Below are 20182 nucleotides of genomic sequence, written 5' to 3'. Positions count from 1 at the left end.
TTATATGAAGTGAGGTTATTTGATGTTATTTCAAAAGTATATACCGATTTACAGGTTAGTCTGAAGTATTAAATCACATTTTTGGAGACTATAACTGATTAAAAATCCTAACTCATCGGTAAGGAGAAAATGAAACTCAATCTTAGTTTTCTTCTCTTTGAAATTTAGATCCTCTTAAGACTATTGCATGTTTAATTGATAAATTTTTAATGGAAACATCAAATGGAGGACATGCAGTTTTACAAAGTTAGGAACAACTTCTGTGCTGAAAACCTACAAGCACATATTTTGTGAACAAAATTCGATTTGATTTGGTTTGGGCTTTTAAGTCCTTTTCAATTTGTCATTTTTCTTCTTTATTTGTAATGATTTAGTAGGTCATGGGGACATGTCTTCTTTCTGCATCATTTAACTTTTATCATCTTTTATCAACTTTTTAAAATACAACAGCTTAATAAGCTGTTTTGTTAAATAAGCTTTTATATCTCAGATGATATAGATTATGGACATAGTGATGTAAATAATGACATTACTAAAATAATACTATTCATACTAATACATTCACATACTATTCAATTTGCCCTTTTAAATTCTACCATTCAGTAGTTTTTAGCATATTTTTAGAATGCCACCACTCTTAGCACAGTTGATTTTAGCAAATTCTCATCATCCCCAAAAGAAATTAACATCCTCATTAGCGGTCACTCCTCATTTCCCAACTCCTCAGTTGTAGGCAACCACCAATGTACTTTCTGTTTTTAAAATAACAACTAAAAGGATATTTACAGGCCACTCTCACCAGTATAACTTACTTATAACATACAAATAATATTTTATATTTCATCTGGATTATAGTTTGCAGGGTCCTTTCATATAAACTATCTTATTTAAGTGCCAGTTACCACACAGCTAATAAGTGAAGATTTTGGTCCAAGTTAAATTCTTTATACTGTACCATATGGTATCTAGGTAAACTTTATATACACTTAACAGAATATTGAATATTACATTTTAAAATTATAGCAGAATGTGCAAGACCCAATCTATTAAGTTTTATAACTTCTGCTATTCTTTACCTACCTAATACAAATGTTCTGTCAACTAAGCCCTATACCATTAGAAAATCAATATATCAATGGAAAAAATCATTCAGCAGAATGAGATTCAAGACCATTGTTATGATAGATTTACTGTAAAGAATCTACCTTTTTGAACTGATAGAATCTATTCTCCCTGGACCCTTCTGGTGTACAGTTTCCTATTTAATGTCTCATCTAGACCTCATGCTTGGACCTCCTTTTATTATACCACAGCCCTTGTGACTGTTCTTCCACTTGACATCATGATAACACTAAACTGAGGCAGTACGTTCAAATTCATTCTCAATAAGGTTACTGAGATAATCTTTCTAAAATGAAAATCTGATTTTGGCGTTGTGTCAAATCAGCCAGCCTTTATCACTTGTACATCCCTAATCGAATAATGGTCTTACATTAGTCCCCACAGGAAAATGTTGGCACACACAAACTAAAAAAGTTTAATAAAGGGACTTTTTACAGAGACAGGCCTGATTGAGGGAAACCAACAAGGAATGGATTCTTCTATTCCAGTATTAGCAACTAGAGGGAAACATTTTCTACCCCTAAGCTTGAGGGAGCAAGAGGAGGGAGTGGTTACCAAAACCTGGAGAGTGTGTGGAGATAGCTGCTTGATACAGCAGTAGTCCCCCAAGGGACTGCCCTCTGTGACTCAAGAAGGGAGGGATCTGGGTAGTAACTATCCAATCCTTATTTTCTTGCTTACTGATCCCATATTAGTGACTTGGATTAACTGAATCTAACTAGAAATCTGAGGGCAAGGGAGCTTATTGATGCAGTTCAGGTAAGCCAGCCTTTTGGGGGCCCGGAGCAGGAAAGAATAGATGCGGAGGGCAAACAAAGTATGCAGTCCTCTTATCTGAGAAAGTTCTGTTTTTCCAAGGCAAATACTTCTGGAGAGACTTGAATGTAAGAAGAGGTTGATAGGACTAGCTAGCCAAGTCATTTGCATTATTAAGGACTGATTTCATGCACATCCATTAAAAGTATTAAGTTTAAACCCCTTAGCATGGTGTGTAAAGCTCTTCTCTAAGTTCCAATACAGCTTATATTCCCAAATCCATAATTTCAGATAGTCTCTTTCTAGTATCCTCAGTTATTTTTAGTTTTTTTTTAATGTCTCTATTTTAGCACTTTAAAAAAATTATTATTATGTTTTAAGTCTCCTTCAAAATGTTCTCTAAGGGGCCCTTGCTTAATTTAGAAGATTGTAAGTGATGGGGTGTTTTTGAAGGCCTTTAAGCAGAGTATGCATAGTCAGCTTACTTCTAGTTGACTCCCTAATGTCTGTGTAAGATGTATTTGAATGTACTGAAAGCAAGAAATCTAGTTAGACATTGCTGAAATAGTGGTAGAAGACATATAGGTATTTAGAAGGTGAAAAGGAGTCAAAGGTAATTCTAGGATTTCTAGCTTGAGCCTGAGTAGAGAGAATATATAAAACATGTAACCTGGCTTTGGGGCTGAATATGGGACTCAGAAATAATGAGACTAGTGTTGAAAGGTTGATTTAAAGTCATTGTAAGATATCTAAATGGTTAGGTTCAGTGGTGGGGTGAGTATCCTGTCCTTAAGCTAAACAGAGAGGATTTCAAAAGTTGAAAATCTTAGCAAAATCAGTGCAACAGGGAGAGTGCCCTAGTGTTCATCCACATGTAGAAAGTAAAACTCCTAAGGAAGACATGATGGAATGATGAGAAATGGAGAGCACATTATACAAGCTGAAGGAAATAGATTCTTAAGAAAGAGAAAATGACCAGTACTTTTTATTTGCATGAAATGATCCTATTGCAAAAAGAACCTAGTAGGTAAGGTAAGTACTAAAAATGTCATTGTGTTTGGCAATCGAGATATTAGTGAGCACTGACAGTAGTTTCACTGCAGTACTGGGGACTGGAAACACGTTCAGGTTGAGGATATTCTGTTTGAAGTTACTCAGCTAGTTTTTGATAGAACTAGAATTTGAAGCCTGGAGTGTTGGTCCGTTTTCACACTGCTAATAAAGATATACTCAAGACTGGTAATTTATAAAGATAAAGAAGTTTAATGTACTCACAGTTCCACATGGCCGGGGAGGCATAACAATCATGGCAGAAGGCGAAAGGCATGCCTTACATAGCAGCAGGCAAGAGAGAATAAGAGCCAAGTGAAAAGGGAGACCCTCTATAAAACCATCAGATCTTGTGAGACTTATTCACTATCATGAGAACAGTATTGGGGAAACTGCCCCCTCCGACCCATGATTCAGTTATCTCCCACTGACTGGGTCTGCCCCACAACATGTGGGAATTATGGGAGCCACAATTTAAGATGAGACTTGGATGAAGACACAGCCATACCATATCATTCTGCCCCTGGTCCCTCCCAAATCTCATGTCCTCACATTTCAAAACCAATCATGCTTTCCCTACAGTCACCCAAAATCTTAAATCATTTCAGTATTAACTCAAAACTCCACAGTCCAAAGTCTCACCTGAGACAAGGCAAGTCCCTTCCACCTATGAGCCTGTATAAGCAAGTTAGTTAGTTCTTAGATGCACTGGGGGTACAGGCATTGGATAAATATAGCCATTTATCTCCCATTCCAGATGGGAGAAATTGGCCAAAATTTAAGGGCTAACAGCCCCGTGCAAGTCTGAAATCCAGCAGGGCAGTCAAATCTTAAAGCTCCTAAATGATCTCCTTTGATTCCATGCCTCACATCTAGGTCATGCTGATGCAAGAGGTAGGTTCCCGTGGTCTTGGGCAACTCTGTCCCATGGATTTGCAGGGTACAACCTCTCTCCTAGCTGCTTTGACAGGCTGGCATTGAGTGTCTGTGGCTTTTCCAGGCACAGGGTGCAAGCTGTCAGTGGATCTGTCATTCTGGGATCTGGAGGATGGTGGCCCTCTTCTCACAGTTCCACTAAGCAGTGCCCTAGTGGGGACCCTGTGTGGGTGCTCTAACCCCACATATACCTTCCTCACTGCCTTAGCAGAGGTTCTCCATGAGGGCCCCACCCCTGTAGCAAACTTTTGTCTGGACATCCAGACATTTCCATACATCCTCTGACATCTAGGCAGATGTTCCCAAACCCCAATTCTTGATTTCTGTACTTCCACAGGCTCAACACCACGTGGAAGCTACCAAGGCTTGGAGCTTGCACCCTCTGAAGCCACAGCCCAAGCTGTACCTTGGCCCCTTTTAGACATGACTAGAGCAGCTGGGATGCAGGACACCAAGTCCTTAGGTTGCACACAGCAGGAGGCACCTTGGACCAGTCCACGAATTGATTTTTTTCTCCTAGGCCTCCAGGCCTTTGATGGGAGGGACTCATGTGAAGGTCTCTGACATGCCCTGGAGACACTTTCCCCAGTGTCTTTGTGATTAACATTTGGCTTCTCATTATCTATGCAAATTTTTGCAGCTGGGTTGAATTTCTCCTCAGAAAATGGGTTTGTCTTTTCTATGGCATTGGCAGGTTGCAAATTTTCTGAACTTTTATGTTCTGTTTCCCTTTTAAAGCTGAATACTTTTAACAGCACCCATGTCACCTCTTGAATGCTTTGCTGCATAGAAATTTCTTTTGCCAGATACTGTAAATCATTTCCCTCAAGTTCAAAACAGATCTCTAGGGCAGGGGCAAAATGCCGCCAGTCTCTTTGCTAAAACATGGCATGAGTCACCTTTACTCCAGTTCCCAAGAAGTTCCTTATCTCCGTCGGAGACCACCTCAGCATGGATTTCATTGTCCATATCATTATGATCATTTTGGTCAAAGCTGTTCAAAGGTCTCTAGGAAGTTCCAAACTTTCCTACATCTTCCTGTCTTCTTCTGAGCCCTCCAAACTGTTCTCACCTCTGCCTGTTACGCAGTTCCAAAGTCGCTTCCACATTTTCAGGTATCTACTGATACCAAGTTACTGTACAGTTATACAGTTTAAGACTCACAGTTCTCTGTGGCTGGGGAGACTTTACAAAAGAAGGCAAAAGGCACATCTTACATGGTGGTAGGCAAGACAGAATGACAGCTAAGTGAAAAGGGAAACCCCTTATAAAACTATCAGATCTTGTGAGACTTATTCACTACCATGAGAACAGTATTGGGGAAACTGTCCCCATGATTCATTTATCTCCCACTGGATCCCTCCCGCAACACATAGGAATTATGGGAGCTACACTTCAAGATGAGATTTGGGTGAGTACGTAGCCAAACCATATCATCTGGTCTGTGAGACTTTACCATTCCATGTGAGGATACCTTAGGATCATTCCTCTGTAGACTTTGACTCGTCATTTCACGCTGAGAACTCAGGAATAAAACTAGCTTTTCTGTGTTAAACTAGTTATTTTAGTAGTATTTGGTAAACTAGGATTCCACCTTTAGTGAAATATTAAGGAGAAACAATCTGCCTCACTATTAGGTAATGAAAGAATTTAGTTTTAAATCTTTTCTGACTCTTGACAAAGTAATAATACTAAGATTAATTCTTCTGACATATTTGAAACTAACCGCAGCAATACACATTTTTCTTTCTATAAGACTGTTACATCAGATAAAATAATACTAAGTTTAGGATTTTATTTCAGCATAAAGGTAAAACAATGTTGAGAGAAAGTGAATGTTTCTGTTTACTGAGTTAAACACAGTCAGGCTTTCTTAAAGGTCTTTTCAGAATTGGCTCTTTAAAGCTCTTTTTATTCCTCTTTGTTATTCTTTTGACTTTTTGTCATATGTTTCTTTTAAGTATAAAAAAAGCTTTGTGAGAGCATTTCTCTTCATATATCTCTCTCTTGAAATTATACTGTAATTTGTGAAAATAATAGGTATTAATCATTCATAAAAGTATAAAGCTTATATTATTTGGAAATAAGTGATAACTTTACATTTAAAACTTCTTAAAAATGCAGATGTAACAGTTTTAACATGTTTGTATACTAATATTTGGCAAGAAGAATTAAGTCAATTACTTCAATTTCATGGAAATGTCTATAAAGGTCTAATATTATGCTAGATTCCTTAATAATATTTTTCCTTCCAGATCTTAGTTTTCAAGCAGCTTCTCAAATAATGTCCACTCCAGTTTATGATGCCATTAAATTAATGAAAGACATTTCACAGAACTTCCCCATAAAAGCCAGGTATGTTGAAGTTCATTGGTTTCATTGTAGCCAGAACTCTTTCTATTAAATAAGTTTTATGAAAATAGCTGATTTCATTTAAGATGAAGGTGTCAGTTAATTCTAGTATATATAGCTTTTGTGAAATCAGGGCCTCTTTTCATTATGGGTTTTTTTTTTTTTTTTTTTTTGATTAGAGCAAAATACTGACTTGTGCATGCATCTGTGTATGCACTGTAAAGTAGAACTCTTGTTAGAGGCAAATAGGAAAAAAATTCCTGAAAATTTTTTGGAAATCATACATAGTAATCTAAGGAAAAACTTGTTTAAGCAATAAATAATGAAGGAGTGTTTTTTTTTTCCCCCTTATGGAGGATGATGAAAAGTATTATTGTAAGTAGGAGATCTATGCCCAAAATACTGCCAAATCATATTCTTACCCTTTCAGAGTCCAAATGATTGGTAATGTCTTAATTGCATGGAATATTGTATGGAGTACTTTTTTGCCAAGAGGATGTCTAGTTGAACTGCTTCCATGAATACTGATGTTACGTTAAACACATATTCCATTTCAATAGGAAATACATTTGTATAGCTTAAAGAGACCAGTGCATGCAATGCAAGTTACAGTGTATTATGAGAATTTGCTATATAACACAACTTTGATGCAATTGTATTCTGGTTAGGAATGACAGAGTATAAAATGAGCAACAAGTAAAATATGAGTTAGCTTATACTAAAGAGATAAAATATGTGACAAGTCACAGTGCATGTGCAACAACAGTGTTTTATTGAAAGGAATTGGAGAGTAGTCTACTAGCTTAGCATACCTTCCTAAGCATAGAATGATTGCTATGCCTTTTATTGTCTCAAACACTATTTTGTACATTTATTCATAGTACAAATTACAGAATCTTCAATATATGTATTCTTTAATTTTGCAAGTAAATAAATAGTACATGGTCGGTTACAAGATACCAATAATTTTTTGGTGGTACCTTGAAATAGAGGAGTTTGTCTCCTTATTTACAGATTAAGAATGAATATATTGATATGTCTCTTTCAGTCAACTTTAAACAGTCAGGAATTTGAGAAGTCAGCATTGATACAATAAAACATGAAATATATATGGGTGTGTATAAATGTCATATATGTTTAGCCATAATACTTTTAATTAATGGTCATTATAAAAATTATTAGATCAAATACAAATAAAGTAAAATAACTAGTCTTGATCAGACAGTTGATTAGCTCTGTTGTTAAGTCAGTATAACTGTTCAGAGGTTCAGATGCAAAACTCTGCTGTTAATCTGTGATTAAGAAAAAATTGTAAAATATGCTAACGTTGCATAATGGCTAAATTGTAGGCTTGAGCATATCTCCAAAACCACGTGGTAGACAATCTGTAAATGTATGTTGAAATGAAATATTTGCTAAATAAATGAAAAATTTGCCTTATTAAAGTTTTAATTGTAATTTATCTCAGTGCTGCCAAACTTTAGGAAATAATACATACTTACTGTGGGCTGTTTCAAGGTACACCTTTCTACTTGAGTTTTCCTTAAAGCAGAACTTTGCATTAACAATCTTTTAATGTTTTAATTCTGTTTATAAAATTGACAGATATATAGCTAGCCATGTTTAGGAATTATGAAGTTGAATACAGTCCATAGGAACTGTATTTTAAACATTTCTGCTGTCTTTATAAGTGAATTATAAACTCTTCAAGAGTGAATAGGCTGGGTGCAATGACTTGCATCTCTAATTTCAGCACTTTTGGGAGGTTGCAGTAGGAGGTTCACTTGAGGCCAGGAGTTTTAGACCAACCTGGGCAACATAGCAAGACTCCATCTCTAGAAGAAAATTTAAAAATAGCTGGGTGTGGTGGTGTGTACCTATTGTCCTAGCCAGTTGAGAGGCTGAGGCGGAGAATCACCTGAGTCCAGGAATCCGAGGCTGCAGTGAGCTGTGATCATGCCACTGCAGTCCTGCCTGGGTAGAAGAGTGAGACTCTGTCTCTAAAAATTTTTTTTTAATAAAAAAGTTGGAAAAAATTGAAAAGAGTGAATAATGTAAAGCCATGATTTCAGTTTTTTTAGAACATTTCTACTCTGGTAAGATCCCAGGTAACTAAAATTCTTCATGTACATATATTCATGTACATATACATTGGTAATTTCATGAAAAATTTCTCTATTGGACAAAACAACACAAAGCAGCTTTTTCACTCAAAAAATAAGTCGTAGTAAATGATGACAATCCATACTGCATACAGCTAGTACACAGGAAATTTTGAGAGCCTCCGTTCCACTTGAACCAAATCCTTTTGTCAAATGATAGCTAAATTAGACCATATGGAAATGTACACTTTTCAGTCACCAAGCATTTGGAGTTTTTAGCTCCCTATCCAGAGTATTAGATTACATTGAATTATACAGATAAGGTCTAAACATTTAAAGAAGGATCAATTATATTAGTATTCATTTTTCCAGATCTCTAACCAGAATTGCTGTAAATCAACATATGAGAGAAGAAATACAGGAAAATCAAAAGGTTTGTTTAAATTTGTTTTTAAAAACATTTACCCCACTAATATCACTGTTTCTGACTTTGGATCTTCAATATTCATACCAAAAAGGAAATGGTAATTTGTGCTTTTTTGATTATTAAAACAGTCTAGGTTCTTCCATTTTTATGCTCAACTACATGAGCGTTTAATCAGCCAGTCTTTCCTGACATATCTTCTACTTATTTCACAGTATATTCCAGAATTTCTTCTGAGGTAGTATGGTTTTCTTCATAGGATGAAGAATAAAGGCTGTGAGTTAATTATTCTGTTTCTTGTCATTAGTTTTGTTTAAAAGCTTGTGAAGACTGAGTCAGTGTTAGACCATTGGAACGTTACTAGAATCCTATAGCAGATAAAATACAATTTATCACTGGTTTGATAAGATTGTGCCAGTGGTCTCTGTAATTATCCATAGAACCCAAATAATTCTAGTTAATACTTGTAAAGTGCTTACACCACGCCTGGCTTTATTACATAGGACTGGTTTGGCTTTAAGTAGTATCATACCAGGCTCACAGGGCCCTAAATAGTAGGAGTTCATTTTTCTCACTTCTTATCTGTATTTAAAGCCAAAAGAGGCAGGAAGGATGGTGCCAACCACATTCATCCTCACTAAAGCCTTCTTGGAACATTTTACTGGTTTCTATCTCATTGGTGAGGATTTTGTCATGTGGCCATCTTAGGCTGTGAGGGAAGCTAGAAAAGCTAGTGTTTTCTAGTAACGAAGCAAAGGAGAAGTGGCTTGGGTATGGTGCTAACTTAGCCCAGCCAGCAGTGCCCATCATATTGAGACAGAGTGAGCTGTCAACAAATGTCAGCTGTTTTGATGATGACAACTACAGTGATGAAAAAGATGAAGAAAAAGATGCATAGTTCATTGGAGAACAGGTATTAGGAACCACAACACATCATTCCTACCTGGGACATTCTTGGCTTCATTGACCACCTTACAAATTCCTGTGTATCCTTCAAAACGGATTTGTGGTATTGGTCCGTTCTATGATGTTCCTAATTGCTCTTACCATTCTTCATGCAGAATGGATTGTTTTCTGACACACAAAGGAGTGGGTTTGGGAGCAGAGGCTTAATACGCAAAAGAAAGAAAGGAGAACAGCTCTCTCTCTCTTGTGAGAGAGAGGGGCCCCTGAATGGGAATTCGGACTGGCTACAGAGTGCACTGGATTTTACAAATAGGCTTGAGGAGGTGGTGTCTGATTTACATAGGGCTCACAAATTGGTTGGACCAGGTGTGATGTTTTACATAATGCATGGGGAAGGCTGACCACTCCACCCTGTTATGCAAATGGACTTTCCACTTGGCTGCTGTCATGTTGTCTGCTTCTCGCTGTACACGTGGGCTGGAAAGAAGGGAAGATGGAGCTGCTGTTTTGAACATGCCGGGTCCCAGGTAGCCTTTTCCTGCTAGGACAGTGCCAGCATTTACCTATGCAAGCTTCTAGCTTTCTTGCCTATGTCTGCAGCTCGATTTTACAGGCTGTTCTTTGTTAGAAAATAAAATGATTTGGGGGCTGCTTTTCATTAAAAGGAAAACCTTGCCGAGGACTCACTATCTGCCTAAATAATTTCTTCCTAACTGCTATATCAGAACCATGCTGGCAACCTGACTATGCCAGCATACTCAGGGCCACTATGGCCACTGCTGCCATCACCTTTTCTACCTGTCAGCCATTTGGAATTGGCAGTGAAAGAGTTTTGAAATGAACTTTGACTGCAGAGCAAGAAATCTTGAACTTAATAAGCTGAATAATCATGACACTGCAGATAGTCTTCTTGATCACCTACTTCTTTCAGAGAACACTGATAAGAGAAAGACAAGGATGATAATGTCTTTCATTTAACTTATCTAGGGTAAATGGGTGTTTGGACTAGCAGTCCATGTTACCCACTAGCTCATGGAATGTGCGAGAAGTAATTAAACAAACTGGAGTTCCAACCTTGGGGAAGAGGGTGGTTGTGATGAGAAGGTAAAAAAATCTTGGATTGTTCATTGCAATTGCATTGCACATGGATTGGACACGAGAAAGCCGTGGAAGTGTGTTACTGTTACAGCATCTCATGCATACAAACCAGAAAGTACATTTCCTGCAAAACATGTAAACAAAATGTTCACTGAAAAAAGAAAAAAATAATAATGCTCTTTTTTTTTTTTTTTCTCATGCTGCAGTTTATTTAAATGCCAGGTCAGTTGCTCCAGTGTAAATTACACTTTTAAGGATTTACTTAAGAAATTTGAAGGATTTTCCTCTGGGTCTGGGACTAAACTAAAATAAAAGTGTCTTAAGCATAATTGTTCTCGCTCCTGGGGTTCTGCAGAGCTCCTGGCTTTGCTTAAGGAGATAAAAAGGATATGACCTTCAAGCAGAGGAGATAAGAAACACTTAAAAACAAAACAAAACAAAAACAAACAAAAGAAAACATCCTGCCCCCAAATATAAAAGGAAACAGGAATAATCTTTTTGAGATGGAGTCTTGCTCTGTCACCCAGGCTGGAGTGCAGTGGCGTGATCTTGGCTCACTGCAGCCTCTGCCTCCCGAGTTCCAGCGATTCTCCTGCCTCAGCCTCCTGGGTAGCTGGGATTACAGGTGCATGCCACCACACCTGGCTAATTTTTGTATTTTTAGTAGAGACGGGGTTTCACCACGTTGGCCAGGCTGGCTATGAACTCCTGACCTCAGGTAATCTGCCCGCCTTGGCCTCCCAAGAATCTTGATTCCAAAGTGACACCCAGCTCTGAAGAGCACACACTATGGATGCCGGGCTGCTCCATCTTCCCACTAGAGGGCACCAAGGCTTTAGTTAAAAACCAAGCCAAACCCAAACCATCTCCTTCGATCAGTTGTTTGTTTTAATTTCAGTAGGTTTTTTGGGAACAGATGGTGTTTGGTTACATCAGTAAGTTATTTAGTGGTGATTTCTGAGATTTTGGTGCACCCATCACCTGAACAGTGTACCCTGTACCCAATGTGTGGTTTTTATCCTTCGCCACCCCACCCTTTCCCCTGAGTCCCCAAAGTCCAATGTATCATTCTTATGCCTTTGCATCCTCATAGGTTAGCTCCCACTTATAAGTGAGAACATATAATGTTTGGTTTTCCATTCCTGAGTTACTTCGCTTAGAATAATAGTCTTCAATTCCATTCAGGTTGTGCAAATAACATTATTTCATTCCTTTTTATGGCTGAGTAGTATTCCTATTCCATGGTATATATAGGGCATATTGGCTGATTCCATATTTTTGCAATTGCATATTGTTCTGCTATAAACATGCGTGTGCAAGTATCTTTTTCATGTAATGACTTTTTTTTTCCCCCTCTGGGCAGATACCTAGTAGTGGGATTGCTGGATCAAATGGTAGATCTACTTTTAGGATCTCCACACTGTTTTCCATAGTGGTTGTACTAGTTTACATTCTCACCAACTGTGGAAAAGTGTTACCTTTTCACCACATCCATGCCAACATCTATTATATTTTCATTTTTTAAAAATTATGCCTATTCTTGTAGGAGTTAGGTGGTATTGCATTGTGGTTTCAGTTTGCATTTCTCTGATCATTAGTGATGTTGAGCATTTTTCCAAATGCTTGTTGGCCATTCGTAGATCTTTTGAGAATTGTCTAATTCATGTCCTTAGCCCACTTTTTGATGGGATTTTTTTTTTTTTTTTTTGCTGATTTGAGTTCTTTGTAGATTCTGGATATTAGTCCGTTTTCGGATGTGTGGATTGTGAAGATTTTCTCCCACTCTGGGCTGTCTGCAAACTCTGCTGTGCTTTTTAATTTAAGGTCTTTAAATATATAATAACCACCTTTCCTTACTCATAATAAGAAAAATACAGATCAGAATTAAACTGAGAAAGATTCATTTCAGAAAGGTGGCAGGGCATTCTGTGAGCAAGTCGTTTGTTTTTTTTTTGGTTTTTTTTTTGCATAAGAGACCAGGGGAAATGAGAATATGTATTTACCTATTATAGTTTTTGCATGAAGAAATACTAGAGGATGAAAAAGAAACTTTGGGGGAAAATTTTTGCCTATAAGAGCCAGGGATGAAACGGGTGAAGGGTGCCGGGATTGGCATAATTCTTCTGGTGTAGCTTTTTATAGTTTTTGACTTGGGACTCAGGCAAAGATTATTTTAAAAATATGACTATGCTCAAGTTGTATAACTGAATTGGAGTTTGGTTTTATTTAGGAGACAACTGCTTTAACTCCAGAGTACAGCAAATTTCCTTTGGAAGTTCATAATTGTTGTTAATTTGCTGTGAATGGCCATAATCTGCTTTTGGTGATTTTAAATTGTCAACCCAGCATGTATCTTTGTTGTTTACTGCAAGAACTGTTAAACTATAGGCCATGACATTTTTTATTTGCTTCAAAATAAAATGAGGATTTGATCAGGTGGTCAGGCAACTTTTTTTGATTCAGCAGAGTGGAACAAATAATTTCAATTAATGAACCAAATGCAGATACTTGAATTAACTAAAATGCAGATATTAAAATAAAGGATTGCACCATACCCAAATAAAAGTTCATGTTGCTTCTAATTATTTCTAACTACTTTGTGTGAAAATTTTACAGAGTTCTGGAGACATTATCTAGATTAGAACATCACCTCCAAAACTACATCTGTAAATCATATTTTTAGAGTCTTATTTTGTGTTATTCCGTATTCTAAAAATTACAACCTTTCTATTAAGATTTTTATCTGATTTGACTTCAAATTTTAATTGTAAAGAATGAAACTAGACCCCCATCTCACACTATTTACAAAAATCAAATTAATAGGGGTTAAAGACTTAAATATGAGACCTGAAACTATGAAACTACTAGAAGAAAACATTGGGGAAAGGCTTTAGGACATCGGTCTATGCAAAGATTTCTTGAGTAAGACCTGAAAAGCACAGGCAACCAAAGCAGTTTGGACAAATGGGATCATATCAAGATAAAAATGTTCTGTACAGAGAAGGACGCAGTCAACAAAGTGAAGAGAAAATCTACAGAATGGGACAGAGTATTTTCAGATTATGCAATAGTCAAGGGATTAATAACCAAAATATATAAGGAGCTCAAACAACAGCAAAACAATGAATAATTTTAAAATAGGCAAAAAATTTGAATAGACAGTTCTCAAAAGAAGGCATACAGATGGCCAACAGTGATGCTCAACATCACTAATCATCAGGGAAATGCAAATCAAAACCACAATGGGATAGTGTCTCACCCATTAAAATGGCTTTTATCTTTTTTGTAGGTTTGCTCTTTTTTAAATTAAAATTTTAATTTTACTTTAAGTTCTGGGATACGTGTGCAGAACATGCGGGTTTGTTACATAGGTATTTGTGTGCCATGGTGGTTTGCTATCAACCCATCATCTAGGTTTTGAGCCCTGCATTCATTAGGTATTTGTCCTAATGCTCTCTTTCCCCTTGCCCCCCACCCCCTGACAGGCCACACGTGTCCATGTGTTCTCATTGTTCAACTCCCACTTTTAAGTGAGAACATGTGGTGTTTCGCTTTCTGTTCCTATGTTAGTTTGCTGAGAATGATGACTTCTAGCTTCAACCATGTCCCTGCAAAGGACGTGAGCTTATTCTTTTCTATGACTGTATAGTATTCCATGGGGTACATGTGTCACATTTTCTTCATCCAGTCTATCATTGATGAGCATTTGGGTTGGTTCCAAGTCTTTGATGTTGTAAATAGTGCTGCAGTAAACATATGTGTGCGTGTGTCTTTATAGTAGAATGATTTATAATCCTTTGAGTATATACCCAGTAATGGGATTGCTGGGTCAAATGGTATTTCTAGTTCTAGATTCTTTAGGAATCAACACTGTCTTCTACAATGGTTGAACTAATTTAAACTCCCATCAACAGAGTAAAAGTGTTCCTATTCTTCACATCCTCTCCAGCATCTGTTGTTTCCTGACTTTTTAATGATCACCATTCTAACTGATGCGAGATGATATCTCATTGTGGTTTTGATTTGCATTTCTCTAGTGTTGATGAGTTTTTTTTCATATGTTTGTTGGCTGCATAGAAGTCTTCTTTTGAGAAGTGTCTGTTCATTTCCTTCGCTCACTTTCTGATGGGGTTGTTTTTTCTTGTAAATTTGTTTAAGTTCCTTGTAGATTCTGGATATTAGACCTTTGTCAGATGGGTAGATTGCAAAGATTTTCTCCCATTCTGTAGGTTGCCTGTTCACTCTGATGATAGTTTCTTTTGCTGTGCAGAAGCTCTGTAGTTTGATTAGATTCCATTTGTCAATTTTGGCTTTTGTTGGAATTGCTTTTTGGTATTTTAGTCATGAAGTCTTTGCCCATGCCTATGTCTTGAATGGTATTGCCTAGGTTTTCTTCTAGGGTTTTTATGGTTTTAGGTTTTCATTTAAGTCTTTAATCCATCTTGAGTTAATTTTTGTGTAAGGTATAAGGAAGGGGTCCAGTTTCTGTTTTTTGTATATGACTAGCCAGTTTTCCCAGCACCATTTATTAAATAGGGAATCCTTTCCCCATTGCTTGTTTTCATCAGGTTTGTCGAAGATCAGATGGTTGTAGATGTGTGGTGTTGTTTCTGAGGCCTCTGTTCTCTTCCTTTGATCTATATGTCTATTTTGGTGCCAGTACCATGTGTTTTAGTTACTGTAGCCTTGTAGCATAGTTTGAAGTCAGCGTGATGCCTCCAGCTTTGTTTTTTTTGCTTAGGATTGTGTTGGCTATACGGGCTCTTTTCTGGTTCCATATGAAATTTCAAGTAGTTTTTTCTAATTCTGTGAAGAAAGTTGATGGTAGCTTGATGGGAATAGCATTGAATCCATAAATTACTTTGGACAGTATAGAAAATGGCTTTTTTCTAAAACATAAAAAATAACAGATTCTGGCAAGGATACAGAGAAAGGGGAACCCTTGGACACTGTTGGTGGGAATGTAAATTAGTAAAGCCACAATGGAAAACAGTAGAGAGGTTCACAAAAAAATGAAAAATAGAATTACCATATGATCCAGGAATCCCACTGCTGGATATATACCCAAAAGTAAGGAAATTAGTATATCAAAGAGATATCTGCACTGCCATGTTTATTAAAGCACTATTCACAATAGCTAAAATATGGAATCAATGTAGGTGTCCATTAATGGATGGGTGGATAAAGGAAATTTGGTACATGGACACAATGGAATATTATTTTGTCATAAAAAAGAAATTCTGTCATCTGCAGCAACAATAGAGGACATTATGTTAAGTGAAATAAACCATACACAGGAAGACATACACTGCAAGTTATTACTCATATGTGAGAGTTAAAAACACTGATCTTATGATGGTAGAGAGTAGAATGATGGTTATTGGAGGCTGGAGAAGATAAGGAGGGGTTGGTTAGTGGGTACAAAAATACAGTCAGGAATAAGATCTATTCATTAGCATAATAGAATGATTATAGTTAACTTTAATTTATTGGATACTTTAACTGGAAGAGTGGATTTGGAATGTCCCCTACATTAAGAAATGGTAAATATTTGAGATGATGGATATCCCAGTTACCCTGATATGATCATTACACATTATATGCTTCTATCAAAATATCACAAGATCTCCTTAAATTTATGTACAACCATTATGTACCCATAAAAATTAAAAATAAAATTTTTAAGAAAAATTTAAATTTCAGAGTGCGTATCATTTAACCTTAGGAACACCGAAACATGTTTATAAACCATTTTAACATTGTAAATTTCAACCAGTCTTCTGAGATCCAATCATTTGGAATTTCTTTAGCTTCAGGTAATAGCTCAGCTCCATTGGTTATTAAAGAGACATGTTAGAATAAATGGGTTCCCTCTTCTTTAAGAAAAAATGAGCTTATATTTCTCAATTAGTATTTGCATTTATTTCTGCTCAAGCCTAAGAGTGCTACTAGTTTAATTGCACTTTAAATACAAAAATCTAAGTTTTTTGGACGATAAATATAGTATGAAATCCAGCTCCAAACCCATGTAAAAATAAGCTAGAGGCCATGACTTCATTTGGGAGTTATTCTTCCTCCACCAAGAACCAAGGTGAGATAGACAAATTTCTGTGCTGTTACTGCAGGGCATTTTGTTTTCTAATTCACCTTTTCACCATAAGTGTAGCACTTTGTGTGTGCATAAGGATCTCTTTGATCCTATACCCTGTTCGATGTGGGTCCTGGATTTAAATTTCCTGTTCTTCTGAGATTGGCCCTTAAAAACGCAAGTCCTGGGTCATCTAGGAAGCTCTAAATTTCCTCCAAGGTCTTTAGTGTTTATTTACATCACTGTATTCATATTCCTACTTACTCTCTGTCCTTAAGTGAATACTTTCTTCAACTCTGAGCCACATTTAGGGGACACTTTCCATATTTATTTATTTTTTTGAGACAGAATATCACTGTGTCACCCAGGATGGGGTGCAGTGGTGTGATCTCAATTCACAGCAACCTCCACCTCCCCGACTGAAGCAACTCTCTTGCCTCAGCCTCCCAAGTAGCTGGGACTACAGGCATGCACCACCACGCCCAGCTAATTTTTCTATTTTTGTTAGAAAAAGGGTTTCATCATGTTGGAAAGGTTGGTCTCGTACTCCTGACCTCAAGTGATCTGCCAGCCTCAGCCTCCCAAAGTGCTGGGATTACAGTTGTGAGCCACCACACCCAACCTCATTATTAATATTTTAATCTAACATTTTGGTGCTTGCTTTTAGTAAGAGAATTTTTGGATCTTTGGTTTTTCATGTTGCTAGAAATTGAATTCTTACTCCTCATTTAAGAAAGGCCACCTTAAATTACATACTCAAATATACACTAGTTTTTCAGGACTTAAGACCAACTCTCTGGGGCAGAGGAAAGAGAAGAATTTGTAAGTACTAATCTCCAATAGACAAACCTCTTCTCTCTGACAGTGTTTCAGCAAGCAGATCTGCTGAGTTCAGTCTCTTACCTGTTTTCTGAGCATTATTGTTCAAGGCACTGGGCCTGACAGAAACAGTCTTGAGGGATTTAGCAATTTAGTATGGATCTGCGTGCTTGGTGTACTTTCTGTTTATAATTGAGTTTCACTGAAATGAATGTATGAGGTGCTGGAGAAAGCTTCAGTCAGGATGTGTGAAGTTTCAATGCCAGATTGGGGGAAAACAGCAGGAAATACAAATTTACTAGGCATCTGTAGATTTTGAAGTTGGAATATAGATTTCTTAGTTAAGTAACTTTGATAGAAAGGCACATCTAAAGTAGCTAAAGACAAATAAAAATTTTACCTCTGAACCTTTTCATATTAGGGTTGAATCTTTTGCGAGTATTCTGTATAAAACAAGGGGAAATACTTTCTGTTAAGTTCCTCCTCTCCCTCCTCTATGTGTAGCTCATCTGTTGAGTGATAATCATACAGAAAAACTCACCATTGTCAAGCTTTCTCTGAATCTCTTCAAGTTAGTTGCTTCCTTTGCCTTTACAGAGTAGATCACACAAGTCCCTATTATGTGACTTATTACATGATGTCATTGAAATACACTGGTTTTTTTTCCTCCTAAATCTGCTTGACTACCCTGATAATAATAACAGCTTTCATTTGTGAGCACTTTATAGGCGACAAGACATAGACATATATTACATTTGAACTATAGCAAACCTGTGAGATAGATATAATTATTCCCATTTGATAGAAGAGGAAACTGAGGATTGTAAAAGTGATTTGAACTTGCCCAAATCTTAACAGCTAGTGAGTAGAAAGATCAGGATTAAACCAGGCACGATCCTCACACTGTTATCTTGACAGCTGTACTGAATACTCACAGTGTGATCTTGACTACTTTGCTTTAGTGACAAGAACATCCCCTTTTTTACTTTTGTTACTGCTCTAGTGCCTGGAGATGTTTCTAGAACATACCAGGCACTCAGGAAATGTTTACTGAATGAAAGACAGTGAAAATTCAAATACAGCTTTAATGGAAACTTTCATGAATTTAGAGTGAGCTCCAAATATTTACACATACTCCAAAGTTTTACTTTTGGCATATCATTGCTTCAAGAAATAGGAATGTGCCAACTATCAAATTGTATATGTGCGCATACACACACTATATGAAATGTAGATAAGTAATTATTGTAACATTAGAACTGTACTATCATGTACTGTAAAATCACAATATTCCGCTATTGAATTTTATCTCTAATCTATCTTAAGATTTCCCCCATCACTGAGATCAGGGCTGGGCAAACTACTACCTTTAGGCCAAATATGGTCTGCCACCTATTTTTATAAATAAAAGCTTAATTTTTATTTTATATTTATTATTTATTTTATTTACTTTTTTGATAAGGAGTTTCGCTCTTGTTGCCCAGGCTAGAGTGCAATGGCGCAATCTTGACTCACTGCAACCTCTGCCTCCTGGAATCAAGTGATTCTCCTGCCTCAGCCTCCCAAGTAGGTGGGATTACAAGCAAGTGCCACCACACCTGGCTAATTTTTTGCATTTAGTAGAGATGGGGTTTCACTATGTTGGTCAGACTGGTCTTGAACTCCTGACCTCAGGTGATCCACCCACATCAGTCTCCCAAAGTTCTGGGATTACAGGTGTGAGCCATCATGCCTGGTCTAAAAGTTTAATTTTTACAATAAACATTGCCGTGCCCATTTGTTTACATAGTATCTAAAGATACAAAGGCAGAGATCAGTAGTTGCAACAGAGACTGTATGGCCTGTCAAACCTAAAATATTTACTCTCTGACTCTTTATAGAAATATATGGTGACCCCTAATATAGATCACTGTTGTTTTATCACTGGTTAACCATTGCTTTGCTCTACTTCAAGGATCTTCGAGATAGATTTAAAATTCAGCCAGGTGATGCTCGTCTGTTTATAAATGGCCTTCATGTTGATATGGATGTTTATGACCCTTTTAGGTAAGTATTAAATTATTGCTATAAATGAACTCTGGTTTATATAAATGTAAACATTGAAGTCAAAATATGGAGATCACTTTAAAGATAAATCAAATACATGTTTTTGATTGTACAAAACAGCTTTATTCTACCAAAATGAGCAAGCCCAAAGTGTCTTAGATTATCAGAACTGGGAGAAACAGTCAAGATATTTGTTTGGATGAGTGTTAGACCTATAATTACTTTGTTATTCTAAACTGTCTTTTATTGAAGAGTAGATTGATGATTTAGCAGAGAAGTTATTTGGAACTGGACTGAACAACCAGAGACCAATTAGGAACTGAAGTCAATGTGGGGTATTTCCCCAGAAGAGAGAAATTGACAGGAGGAATTTAAAGTGCTTATGTATGAATGCCAGATGCTATCTGGTTTCTTGTCTGAAAAAAAAAATTACTGAAAATTTTTTTGCTCAGAATTTTGAACAGGACAGAATTAGGAAGTCCT

The 20182-nt window shown here is 36.8% G+C and overlaps 1 protein-coding gene across 1 annotated transcript in view; it reads left to right on the top strand.

Annotated features, from left to right (window-relative positions):
- LOC105532484 (UDP-glucose:glycoprotein glucosyltransferase 2-like) overlaps positions 1–20182 on the top strand; it is a gene marked incomplete at its 3' end in the record, with an annotated part of 82765 nt that overhangs the window by 60232 nt on the left and 2351 nt on the right. Inside the window, exons 9-11 of the mRNA XM_011970667.1 lie at positions 6120–6219; positions 8691–8751; positions 19608–19699. Coding sequence (XP_011826057.1) covers positions 6120–6219; positions 8691–8751; positions 19608–19699 — 253 coding nt within the window. The remainder of the gene's footprint in view (positions 1–6119; positions 6220–8690; positions 8752–19607; positions 19700–20182) is intronic.

This window comes from Mandrillus leucophaeus, unplaced genomic scaffold, assembly GCF_000951045.1.
Source record: "Mandrillus leucophaeus isolate KB7577 unplaced genomic scaffold, Mleu.le_1.0 Scaffold960, whole genome shotgun sequence".
NCBI classification, from domain to species: Eukaryota; Metazoa; Chordata; class Mammalia; order Primates; family Cercopithecidae; genus Mandrillus; species Mandrillus leucophaeus.
Note: the sequence above shows the minus strand (reverse complement) of the source record. Positions and strands in the feature narration are given on the sequence as shown.